Source organism: Neolamprologus brichardi, chromosome 7, assembly GCF_056152115.1.
Source record: "Neolamprologus brichardi isolate AB-2024 chromosome 7, ASM5615211v1, whole genome shotgun sequence".
Taxonomy (NCBI): Eukaryota; Metazoa; Chordata; class Actinopteri; order Cichliformes; family Cichlidae; genus Neolamprologus; species Neolamprologus brichardi.
Genome location: NC_142110.1, coordinates 17,291,521 through 17,304,423, shown reverse-complemented (window position 1 = coordinate 17,304,423; position 12,903 = coordinate 17,291,521). Strand labels below are relative to the sequence as shown.

At 40.2% G+C, this 12,903-nt stretch overlaps 1 protein-coding gene across 1 annotated transcript; it reads left to right on the top strand.

Moving 5' to 3' along the window:
- Positions 1–932: 932 nt before the first annotated feature.
- On the top strand, positions 933–9,168 carry LOC102781898 (neuroepithelial cell-transforming gene 1 protein-like). Its single transcript, XM_006782563.2, has 12 exons — positions 933–1,255; positions 2,671–2,737; positions 3,520–3,579; positions 4,274–4,381; positions 4,462–4,626; positions 4,717–4,779; positions 4,872–4,968; positions 5,070–5,146; positions 6,436–6,693; positions 6,786–6,956; positions 7,048–7,234; positions 8,256–9,168. Exons 1-12 carry the CDS (start codon positions 1,092–1,094, stop codon positions 8,585–8,587), a joined length of 1,749 nt encoding a protein of 582 aa, XP_006782626.2. The 5' UTR covers positions 933–1,091; the 3' UTR covers positions 8,588–9,168.
- The last annotated feature ends 3,735 nt before the right edge of the window (positions 9,169–12,903 follow it).

Genomic DNA, 12,903 nt, shown 5'->3' with positions numbered 1-12,903 from the left:
AAGGATCAAATTGCATATGTTTTCAGTGTTTCCAAGTACCCAGTTTTAGATTCCAAATCCACAAGTCCAAAAGACCCGCGACTTAAAAGAAAAAAAACACACTGCCTTTCATACTACACTAAAGTAGTTAAGTAATAGATAAAAACTGAAAGGACAGAAAAGTTCCTGTTTTTCACTGTACTAGAGATACACTCGGGGGTCGAGGGCCATTTCCTGGTGTCCAAAACTCAATTTATTTTCAAAAGTGGTTGAAAATTCATTAAATTCTACTGATTTTATTTGAACACAGATGTCCTGACACCATACACCTGTGTAATAATATATGTTAATATGATTAACTCTACTTAACAGTCAAATTTGTTCTGCCTGAAGGCAATAAAAAACTACATCCCTGCTTTCATTCTGAAACTGTTCTGAGAATACTTAATGTTGGTAATGTTTTCTGTGGCAAGTTTTCAATTTTCCCTAAGTGTCATTTCTGATAATGTAAAGTTTGTCAAAAATGACTCCATACAAGGTGTAGGGTCACTGGAGGTTATCTGAGCTGACCACACTCCAGACACTTTGCCAGTCCATCACAGAGCTAACACAGAGTCAGACAAGCGTTCACCTTTGGCCAATTTAGAATAACCGGCTAATCTAATTAGCATGTCTTTGGACACTGCGTGAGTAGGCTTTCTGCCTTTCATGGAGTGGACAGTCAAACAAACTGAATCAGCATAAATCAGTTTTGATGGATCAGAATGGATCAGTGTTGTCTTGTCCCCAGTCAATTCATACTGCAGTTTTTGTGCACCCCGCTAACTCTGATAGGCTGGTTTTCATTATCTTTCGTTATGAAACGCGGACGAGCTCAGACTGGCTCCTCCCACCTAGTCTAGCAGCGGAGCTCCGAGACGTATCCTGATTGGTCCATTTCCAAGAATCCGCCATATTCAAACTTCCGCCGTGCTGTGTCTTCTGTTGTCATCGATCTTCTGTTTTCTTTGTACGTATAGGGCCAGTTTTCATACGTTTGGTTTTTCTATATTCCTCGCTTAGTCATAAACACTTTCGGGTATAACTCATTTCACAACGTATAGCCACGGGAAATGGAAGAAAACGAAGAATTTAGCGGAAGCGCGACGGAAAACAAAAGACACAAACTTCGCAGGGTGTCATCGAGGACGTCTACGACCAGTATGATCAGCGCTGCGGAGCCCTCGCCTCAAACCCTACGAAGAAACAGCTCCAAGAAGCACGTAGCTGCGAAAAGGTGATAGCATAATTATTTATTCGACAGCCCTTTTGCAATATAGTACAGTATACTGTAGCAAACATTTTATCCATTACCCGGTCGGCCAACTGTGACGGGCAGGGCTGGTATTGTAACTGGCAAAAGGTCCTTTCAAGTGCACCTCGGAAGCCAACCAATCGACTGAAAATACACATATGTCTGCTTATCTTGTTTTAATAAAGAGATAATTAATTTAATTTTTACATGCATGTGTGTGTGTGATTTAGGATTTGTACAGTTTCCTGTGCAGTAGACATCATATTTTTATATTAGGGCTGTAATAATGTTATCCTCTGTAAAATACATCTTTATTTCTTATGGGGAGGGAACAAAACTTTGTTTACAGGGTGTTCGTTTCTTTTATTGCAAATGAATTACTGTCAAAATACAACAGGAGGAGAGACATTGTAATCAGACCTGTGCAAAAGTTTGCAAAAAGAACATTATTTGTTATATCATTTAGAGTTGAATAATGTTTTCAAGTTGAAATTGCAATATGTGCATTTGGTAGACTGCAAAAGCTGCAGTTAGTCTCACCAATCAGAAGTGACCCAAAACAACTGCATATACACCCTCCAACAACATACATGTGGGTTAAGGTTAGCCCACATGAGTTCATGAGGTTACATCTTTTGGTCATAACATTACATTCTAAATATTAAACTGGGTTTAACTTAAAAAACATTCCCCAAATCATTTAAGGCTAATATTATATGTGCATTATAAATACTCTATAGATGTTTATGTTATAAAACACTGTTGTTATTTGATCACCCTGCTTTATAATGCTTCGTTTTGATTAGTGTACTGTGGCTTTAATTTGATGGCCATGCACTGCACCTGTATTTGTACTTGCAGACTTTCAAAAAATGCAAACAGTATAATATCAGGTATGGATTTCAAAAAATGTGATCGGCTCCAACTGTTTTTTCCCAGAAAGTGGTGACTGTTAACAATGGTTAACGTGACATCAGTAAATCAGATCTCATGACTCTCAACAAAACTTTTACAGTACTGGTTGTACTCATGCCTCAGAGTCATGAGCACTGTTAGTGGGGTTTTGCAGTAGTGGTTGCAGCTGCCCCTTGGCCTTGACCCTGACAGAAACTGTGTAGTTTCATTGTTTTGTCGCCATAATTGACAAGTAGCACAACAGAACTGCACAGCTCCTTAAATGGCTTCGTTGTGCTTCAGTCATCCCAGAGCACATATTTGAAACATAACTGCAACGTAAAGGGTCACAAAAATGCTTCCATGTAATACTGTAAGCCTCGCATATTGTTGCTGATGTTGATAAGATACCAGAAAATGAAAAGCTGCCATTGTGTAACGACCATGCTATAAATGTGTTTTCATTGTGCAAGGCCAAACATGATTTGTTTAATTTCCCACAGACCACCACTGCAGAGAGGCAGCTCCTTCACCTTCCTCACTCCTGGGACTCCGTGGGATTTCAGCCTAGTGAGTTCATGTTTAATATGCAACAGCATCATGTTTTATTACAGCGATCAGGCCCTCACACAATTATCTCTGTGTAAACTGAACAACTCTCTTGATCCATGTCTTATATGGCTTGTATATTATGGTTTTCCAAAAACTTTCCCAGAGAGGTTTTTGGTGATTTTATCCAGCATTAAAAATCACGAGCATCACAGTAATAACATTTAAGAAGAAGACAAAGCCCGCCTGGCTTTGTCCGCACCTGCACATTTTACACAGACACCAGATCAGCCAACCACCCTGCAGTGTTTTGATTCTGAAAGGGTTGAACTTTTGTACTGTCCGCGGTCTGAATGCTCGGAAGTAAATTCTCTAGGAGATAAAAGGGAGTGTTACATCCAGACGGAGAAGGGAAACGTTCTGTTCCAATATACACGGGGGGGGGGGGGGGACTGCGTTTTTAACATTCAAGAATGTGAAATCAGTTCTAGTAGTTCTTCATAAGGTTTGAGCCTGTAAAAGGCTAGTTCAATTTTTAGTAAAGTTGTGCTGTGGCTTATTTTTACACCTGTAACAAATAATGGGGAAATGCATACTTTTCAGCCAAATAATAACAGAACATGGACTCATTGTGTGTCGACAGAGAACACTGCCATGGGTAGTTTCCCCTAAGAGTCCCAATCTGAGACAGGAAACCCCCATATACGTATTGCATCTGGTCATGGGTAGCAGGATAACATTTTGGACTGTTGTTGTTGTTATGTTCATATAAGAGATGCTGCTCTTGTGTTTTGTTGCTGCAGAAAAGAAAGCGCAAAGAGAAGGAGGATGATACCGTCAGCCTGTCCAGCTTCGACCTCAAGGTGAGAGTCGGAAAGTCTCCTTTCTGCACCTGAATGCATCTCTACCATAAACTTTAATCCTTCTGCATGACTCAGGTTGTCATCACAGACAGCCCGAGTCATGCAGGCTGAGGATAATCCTGCTATGCCTCAGACCGGCTGAGGAAATAACTGTAAAAGAGTATACAAGCAGTGCGTCTCTTGGTGCTGTGATTGTCATAAATTCAGGGTTCAGTTCAGCACATCAGAGTAGCATTTACACTATGTTTCTGTGCTGTAGAAGCAGGAGCAAAGTTCCTATACTCGGATATTTGAAAGGAAGAGTTGAGAAAGCTGAAATTCTCCCTCAAATGTGTAGGAGAACTGTATGAAGTACAAGAAGAAATCTAACCAAGCAGACACTTTGTTCATGGATATAACTTCGCAATGTGTGTTTCACTGGAGATCACATAGTCAGACTGTAGGTCTAAATGCAACATAAATACATCTGCAGAGTAAACAGTCCTGAGACTAAACTGAAACTGTTAAGAGAGCAGATCAGTTTCATTTCATCCAGGTGTTTTACTGCTGTTGCTAAATAGACTAAGCATTTAAGAAGATAGATGAAAGGAATCTGAGTAAATTGTGTGTGAGGCTATTTAAAAATGCCAATAGCTTCAATTATAAATAAATCCTACAGTTTTAGTTTATTATAATTGTATTTTTCTTTTTTTAGGAACCCAGTAACAAGCGTGTCAGATCACTTGCCAAAGTTTCATCCCTCGTCAACTTGATATCTCCTTCAAAGAATGGAGCAGTGCGGCGCTTTGGTCAGACCATCCAGGTGAGCGCTGTGCTGTGACACTTAAAAACAACACTTACCCCGTACCATCTTCAATAACAACAGCCTTTGTTTTTTTGTAGTCAATGTCATCACGTGATACCAAGTCACCAGGGATGTCCCTCAAAGCTGGCAGCAAAGCTTCAGGTCCGACCCCCACGAAACGGAGAAACAGCACGCTGTGGTCGGAGACGCTGGACGTCCATCAGAAGAGCACGTTCTCAACAAAAGAGATCAAGAGACAAGAGGTTGTGCAGCTCAGCTTTAAGTCAGGAGCAAGATCTTAAATGTGCTGAGAGCTGAGAAAGTAACCCCTCCTGCTTTTGTTTTATTCTCAGGCAATTTATGAACTGTACAGGGGAGAGCAGGACCTCATCGAAGATCTTCAACTTGCCCGAAAGGTTAGTAGAATATTTGAGTAAAAATAGAAGAATCCAGCATTTCAGCTTAATTTCAGCTTCCTTTTTACTCAAACTGCTGCTTTTGTGTTTAGGCGTACCACGATCCAATGCTAAAGCTTTCCATCATGACGGAGGAGGAGCTGGCTCACATCTTTGGCGACTTGGATGCATATATCCCTCTACACGAAGGTGAGCTCTCGCTAACTTGGATATAAAACTGGAAGCTGTTTGTTTTTCGCTAACAAATGTGTCTCTCTTTTTTTCTCTCTTTTTTTTTTAACATTCTGCAGAGTTATTGGTGAAGCTGACAGAGGGAACTGGCCCTGATGGAACAGTAGCACAGATCGGGCAGATAGTGATAGACTGGGTATGAATACAGTAACATTATCCTGAGAATATACACTCACCTGTTACAGTGTCAGGTACATCTGTTCAGCTGCTTGATAACACAGATATCTAATCGGCCACTCACTTGGTATCAAATCAGTGCATTTAGCCAAGTAGACATGGTCAAGACGATTTTCAGAAGCACTGCCTTGATCACCCAAATGTGACCACTCTGGAGAAGTTTGGAGGTCAGAGGAGAGGGCCAGGCTGCTTTGAGCTCATAGGAAGCCAAAAGTAACTTAACCATTCATTACAGCTACAGTAAAATCTTGAAGCAGATGGTGTACAACAGCAGAAGACCACACTAGGTGCCAATCCTGTCAGCTAAGAGCAGAAAACTGATCCCAGTTCACATGACTTACCAAAATTAGACATCAGAAGATTGGAAAAATGTTGACCGATCTGACGAGTCTCAATTTCAAAATAAAAGCATGGATCCATCCTGCCTTGTATCACCGGTTTAGGCTGGTGGTGGTGGTATAATGGTGTTGGAATATTTTTGTGGCACACAAACACCACAGCCTACTTGAGTATTGTTGCTGACCATGGCTATCCTTTTATGACCATCCAGCAGGATAACATGTCAAGTCACACCACAAAGCTCAGATCGGCTCAAATTGGATGTGTTTGAACAGGAGATTATTGTTGTGGATGTGTAGCCAACAAATATGCAGCAACTGTATGATTGTTATCCAGCACTTTATTAAATCTGTGCTACAAAGGATCCCATAATTTGTACCTCATTAATTTAGCAGTGAGTGTATTTAGTGGATGTTTATCCTATAAGGCTTTGACAAGTTAGGACATTTTAATACAAATATTATATTATAAAAATTCTTGCTAAACTCACTAAAATTAAAATATTATTTGCTAGAATTGGTACTTATTATATCATTTTTTTAATAGTTGGCTGTACATGACAATAATTTGTATATTTAATGTTGCATGAGTAAATTGGTTGAGATTCTTATTTAATTTATTCTCTCACTCTAATTTTACCCTTTTTTTTTAAACAATAGTCTTCATAGCTGCTCAGGGTGGCAGTAGAGATCACGTTTACTTTAGAACTGATGATGCTGACTGAAACTTCACAGCCTGCCATCAGCTAATATTCATATTTAAGATGCTTTTGAGGAAACTGAAAATCCTTTTAAAAAACCTGAAACTAATCCGACAAGCAGCCTTTGGATATTTTCTTTCTTTTCTTTTTTTTAAAGACATGAAAAGTGCACCGTGTAAATGTTTTGCCTCCGACTGTTTTTCTCTCAGCTGCCCCGTCTGAACGCCTACAAAATCTACTGCAGCAACCAGCTTGCCGCCAAAGCCCTGCTGGACCAGAAAAAGCAGGACAGGCGGGTGCAGGATTTCCTGCAGCGCTGTTTGGAGTCACCCTTCAGCAGGAAGTTGGACCTCTGGAGCTTCCTTGACATCCCTCGTTCACGTCTGGTAAAATACCCGCTGCTGCTGCGAGAGATCCTCAGACACACTCCTCCCGATCACCCAGACGTGACCAGTCTGGAGACAGCAGTACGTTACCTGCGTGCCACATAATCTGGCAATTTGCATGTTTGTTGCAAATAAAATACACCATCATTTTCTGATAACTTTTTATTATCCAGATCACTATAATCCAGGAGATCCTGTCCGATATCAACGTGAGAAAGGGGGAGTCTGAGTGCCAGTATTACATTGACAAACTGGAGTTTCTGGACGATAAGCAGCGGGACCCCCTCATAGATAAGTGTAAGACACTTCTGTGTCACGGCGAGCTGAGGAACAAGAGCGGCTCGGTAAGAATGGATGCTTCTTCTCGCTGTTACAGTATCTGCACGCTATTCGTGTCATTTTGAAGTTTCACGCTCTGTTACTGTGCTGCCTCAGAGGCTGCACGTGTTCCTCTTCTCTGAGCTGCTCGTTCTGACTCGGCCGGTGACGCGCAACGAGAGGAGCTGCTTCCAGGTGTATCGACAGCCCATCCCTGTTCGAGACTTGGCCCTGGAGGACCTGCAGGATGGAGAGATCCGCATGGGCGGGTCCTTCAGAGGGGCTTTTACCAATGGAGAGAAAGGTGGGTTGACTTCTGATGGCTATAATAATAGACGGGAGTTCATATCAGTGTAAATTTGAGGAGTTTTGGGGTTTTAGACCATCAATCAGACAAAACAATTATAAGATGTCACTTTGGACGCTTTCTTTTTCTGTGCTTAATTTTTGTAGACTAAATTATTAGAAATGCATCTTTTATAGTAAAAATAATACCTTTATAACTGAAAGTGTCTTAGTTGTAACTCCACAAATATTTAGCATGCATAGATGCATGAATCCAGTCGGTAGCTGGGTCTTGCCTCTTCTCTCGCCAACTTTCATTCACAAATCTCAGTCATATTCTCCTGCTAGAAGGAGGGGGGGCTTAGTAGTGGTCCACTTCTAAAGTATGCTTTTCGCTAAAATGGTGAAGCCGAGAGCAGCAATACATAGTCACACTAACCTGATATGACCTGATTACACATGTTCATCCTTACGTCAGGGTTTATCCATTTTACCAGTTTTTGATGGGAAATTTTGGACTGATATGTTAAACCACACAACATACTCCAAAAACATCCATTGATGGGTGTTCTTTATTTTTAATTGATATTTTTTTTTCATAATTATAAGTAATGTTAATTAATATTTATTTAACAAAATAAATTAACTGGTCTGTAAGTTCAATAAACACTAGAATTCTCTGGTAATATTTAATAGTTTGGGCTTTACGGGGTTAAAGCACACTGCACACCAGAGTGAACCTGCTGAGTCATGTTATAATTCACACTTGGCTTGCCACGACTGGCGGCCCTTTTTGTATTTGCTCACAAGTTGTCTGTACCATTGTGTTGACTTACTCTTTAGAAGAAACATGCAGAGGAGGTTGGGTGAGGTGGGAGATTATGGATTCTTATAGGACTGGTGTTTATAACGCTGAATGAACTGGCAAAGAATTCTTTTTTCTTTTTTTAGTGTCATTAAAAAGGATTTTCCAGAATCCTGTAGCTTCAAAGCATCAGTATTATTTTTCTGACTGCCACTTTTATTCTCTTCTTCTCTAGCTAAGAATGTTTTCCGCGTGAGCTCTCTGGATCCTTCTCACGGCCAGACCCACACACTGCATGTGAGTGACGTCTACCACAAGCAGCAGTGGCTCAACTGCCTCCGAACCGCCATGTCCCAACAGCAGGGGGCTCCAGCTAGAGTTCAGCAGGGGCAAACCATCCCAGCAAAAAGCCACTCCTCTGTGTCCTCAGCCACAGTGTGTGACGAAGAAGAAAATGAGAACTGTCCTCCTCCTGTCTCTGGCCCCAAACTGAGGCCTCAGACGCTCTCCAAAACCAGACTGGACCAGAAGTTACAGTCACTGAAGAGGAAGGAAACTGGAGTGTAGCTATTTAGAGGGTTCCTCTTACATGTATTTGACGTGTGTCCTGTTTAGTCACCTTTTTTTTTTTTATCCATCTGCACTGAAAAGGCTTCTCCAATCATCACCGTCCAAATGTTAATCCAACTGTAGCCCTTAAAAATGTGTAATTAGTTTACAAAAAAAAAAGCCTGCTATTTGCATATGTGTTTACAGCAGCTGTAAAGCAGAGTTTTCTGTCTTGTTGCTTTGAAAACTTTTTCAGCTTTGGTTTTTGGTTAAGGCTTTTTTTGTTTTTTAAACCGTCTCTGTCTCGTGTTATGATCAGGATGTGACTGTGTGTCTATAGAACGAGCAGCACGTGTGAAGCTGTCCGTTTTAAGTGTCATCTGTGCCAAGATAAGGGACCAAGAAACTGTCTACCAAGGAAACAAGGCTCAAAGTGTTTCAGATCAGTGTCAAGATAGGGAGCAGAACACGTGTGAGAGCACTGACCACAGATGTATTAAGAATTTTTTTTAAGGGGGAAGGAGGGACATCAAGAATTCATCACATATTCAGAGGAAATTTGTTAATCAAAAAGGAAAAAAATAAAACGTATAGTAAAACTGAGTTTGAGACTTTTTATTGCAGGTTACTAAGATCCTCTTGATTGTACTTTGAATTCTCAGTCACTTCCCTTTATTGTTAACGTGGCAGTTCAACAGTGTTGCAACACTTTTAAAGCAAACAGAAGCTTAAAAAAAACTAGACACTGGTTTCTTTCCAATTAGTGTTCAAAAAACGACTCTCTTAGCACGTTTGTTCATGTGTTTTCGTTCAAATATGTCAAACTGGAAAAGGCGAAATGTAAAAAAAGACAGGTTATTGATAAATCCTTTCGAGTTCAGAGGCAAGTTTGACTTTTGTTTTATTTTAATTGCTGTGAAATGCCCGTAGTAGCTCTTCAGGGCTGATCCAAAATGATATGCATTGAAAATGACAGACCTGCAAAGCCTGATTTACATGTATGAAAATTTTACCTCAATATCTGTTGTTGCGTTTGTTTTCACTGTAAAACATACAACTGACACAGTGTGACTCTAGATAAGGTGTACGTCAACAGATACGTCAATATTCAGTATTAAACAGTCATCGAAAAGAGCATCACTGCAAAACTTAAAGATGTACTCATATAGCATTCAGGGATACAAGCGTCAGTACAAAGCGTATTTCAAATGTATTGTCATAAAGAGTCAGAGAACAGCTCATCACATTGCCAACTTCCTCTATCTTATTAAACACCGATTCTTCACTCACTATTTAAAAACAGGAACCTGAAAGACTTTCTTAAGTTCTTTTTCATTTTTATATGCTCGAAGGATCATTGGAATTTCAGTTGATGGATGTTTTGCTTCAATTCGATTAGGCAGCCACACAGCAGCTTTAGCAGCACACATTTTACTTCCACTAAAACCCTCGGGGGGCCTCTTATACAGCTTTTGATCAGTAGTATTTATAGCTGATAATGTGTCACCAGCATGAGATGCTTCACCACAGCCTAACCAAAACCCTCTTCCTCAAAGATGCTTACAACTGCCAATGTTGAGCGTCATGTACTCTTTCTGGGAGAGTTATGAAAGCAGGAGTCGGCGCAAAGCTTAAGGGTAAGCCGCCACACCTCCTTTTATTTGACTTGACCGTTGCCCTGATAACACAAGCCTACGCGGCGAACACCTGCTTCCCCTAGAACACAGCTGCTGAGGTTTGGGTAGGATAAAATGGCCGGCTTGGGGAAGTGGAAAAAGTTTTGAATGCCCAGGACTAAACCTTTCATTATATAATGACTCACTGTTAACTGTCTGCTGAAGATAAAAGGATATCCAGAGCTTTAGGGGGTCATTGTATTAATCTTTATTAAGTCGCACTTAAGAAAACACGGTCTGACTGAACTAACACTCAAATGTTTGTTCAAATCTTTATTAAGCACACAGATTGAACATTAACAGCCCAGGTTGGAAAAACCTGTACAGTGAGAACAGCGGATGTTTCCTGCAACCGTTTATAACTTGCACATTTCCTCTTTAAAAAAAATTTTAAAAAATGCATCAGTTTCAGTTTATGACCCGATTCACAAGCCCTCTTCTGATTGCGCTACAACATTACAAATTGGGTTCAGGTCACGACTCTCGTTTGTTTGTTCCAAAACATTAATTTCTTCTTTTGCAACCGTTCTGCTGTCCATTCATTTGTGTGCTCCGCCGGTTTTATGTCAGGTATTGCTGCCCTTATAGTCACCATTCATCATTCCCCCAGTTTCAGTGCATTCATGCATCGGGAAAGCAAAGAAGCTCAAACCCTGATCGTTCCTCTGCCGTGCTTCCCAGTAAGTATAACGTACATATGTTCAAAGAATACCTGATGCTTTCCAGATCATCCAGTTAGCCTTTGATCTTAGGCGGCACTGTTTTGGTTTATGTTTTCTTCTTATTTTCATTCTATTACCCGATTATTATTTGGTATTTTTTGTTATTGCAATGTTCTCCTGTCACTTTGGCTGCTTCATCACCTTTTTCAGGACTACGTGTCTTTCTGTTGGTATAATCTTTGCAAGATGTCAGTTCCCAGGGAGAGCAGTAACACCTTATGAATGAGACATTGTGTCTCAATGCAGACCGATGGACATCCTGGACTGGACTCTAGAATTGCTTTTGTAGTCTTTTCTCAGCTTTATGAACCTCTAAAATGGTTCTTCTGAGGTCCTGTGGAAGTTGTGCTTGAGGCAAGGTTCCAACCAATTCGCCTTTTGGTCAGAAATTCAGTCATATGCACTTTCAAACCCAGACTCTAATTATTCAGTGTGGTAAAAAAAAAATTAAATTTTTAAAAAAAAAAACAAACCCAAACACATCTATTAATGTGTCTTGGATGAAGATCAGACCACATTTATTAATAATCAGAGTAGAAACGCAGCTGATTCTAAAGGGTTCACAAAAACGTTTTTTCTAATCCTGTCGCTTAACTTTGGAACTACCAGTTCTGGATTCAGAAGACAGTGACAGCTCACTAAATGTCATCACCATCATGCAGTTGTTGCCGTGTGTTGACCTTCTCCAGAGTGAAGAACATGCTGGTATTGTTGAGTAGAAAGAAACCAATTTTGCAGGTTACTGTACTCTCTTAAGTTAGAGAGTAAATTTACAAAAACAAGGCACGTCCAGCCAGGAAGAAGCTGTGGTGTCACGGCGAGCTTAAAATACTCAAACTGTGGGTAATGACATTAATTCGCGTTGACACTTTGGCCCTAACTGAGCTGTCTCCAGATGCATTGAGGTTACAGTTAATGTTTTGGTTTTTCTTTTCACTTCCTGCTTACTGTTTGCATGTTTGGTTGCTAACATCTCCCCATCTCACGGCAATTGTTCTAGTTTTTACATCCTCCAGATGAACGTTCACATGTCATCTTTGTTGTTAGCAATATATATTTGTTTATCACTGACGACCAAACATTCCACCAAGCAAGTTTTAACTACACCAGCTGAGTTTTTGGCTCAGTCCACAGAGAACATACTTTGTATTTGTACTAATCTTTGCTGTAAAACAGTTGGTTTAAAAAAAAAAAAAAAAAAAGGATTTTACAGTGAATATTAGCTGCTTTGTACTTGTTACCCATGCTGCTCTGTAACACAAGCTCATGTTCAGGCATGCTTTAGTGCAAGTCAGGCATAATGAATGCTTTTATTGTCTGAGTGTAGGTGTAGGTTTCAGGTTCATTTCAGGCATTAGCTGCTTTTCTAGTCTTCACCAGAATGAAAATCATGTTATCAGAGCAACCATTCAGAAGGGCTGCAGAGAGGACTTTTGCTTTGTGCTTTATGGTCACATTTAATCATTCAATTTTTGTCCCACCCTAGAGTCTGACTGACTTAAAGGGATAGGGTGCTATTCGAACTATTGCTGTCCAACCACCTACACGTTGTTTATTTGCAGTTGTGCCATTTTGAAAGGACGTGTTTTGGTTGAGCCCATTTTAAACAGTTTTGCACAGAAACCAATAAACTGCCATTAAGAAAATACTTGTCTTTCAAAAAGTTTCCATGTTAAGATACCAATGATGTACTTGAGTCTGCTTTGTGACTGAAAGATGCAATCTATATATACCCTTTCACAATATTAGTTCCTGAAAACGCAATTTCAGATCATTTCCAGCTAAGCATTGCCAACTGGTGAAGCTTGGTTCCCAAACCCATTAGGGAACTATAGGGTTTTTTTGTTGTTGTTTTTTTTAAGTGGATGTTTTTTAGGTCGATGTTTTTTTCCAGTGGAACTTTCCATTCATTTCACGCAGTCTGTCAATTCCAAAG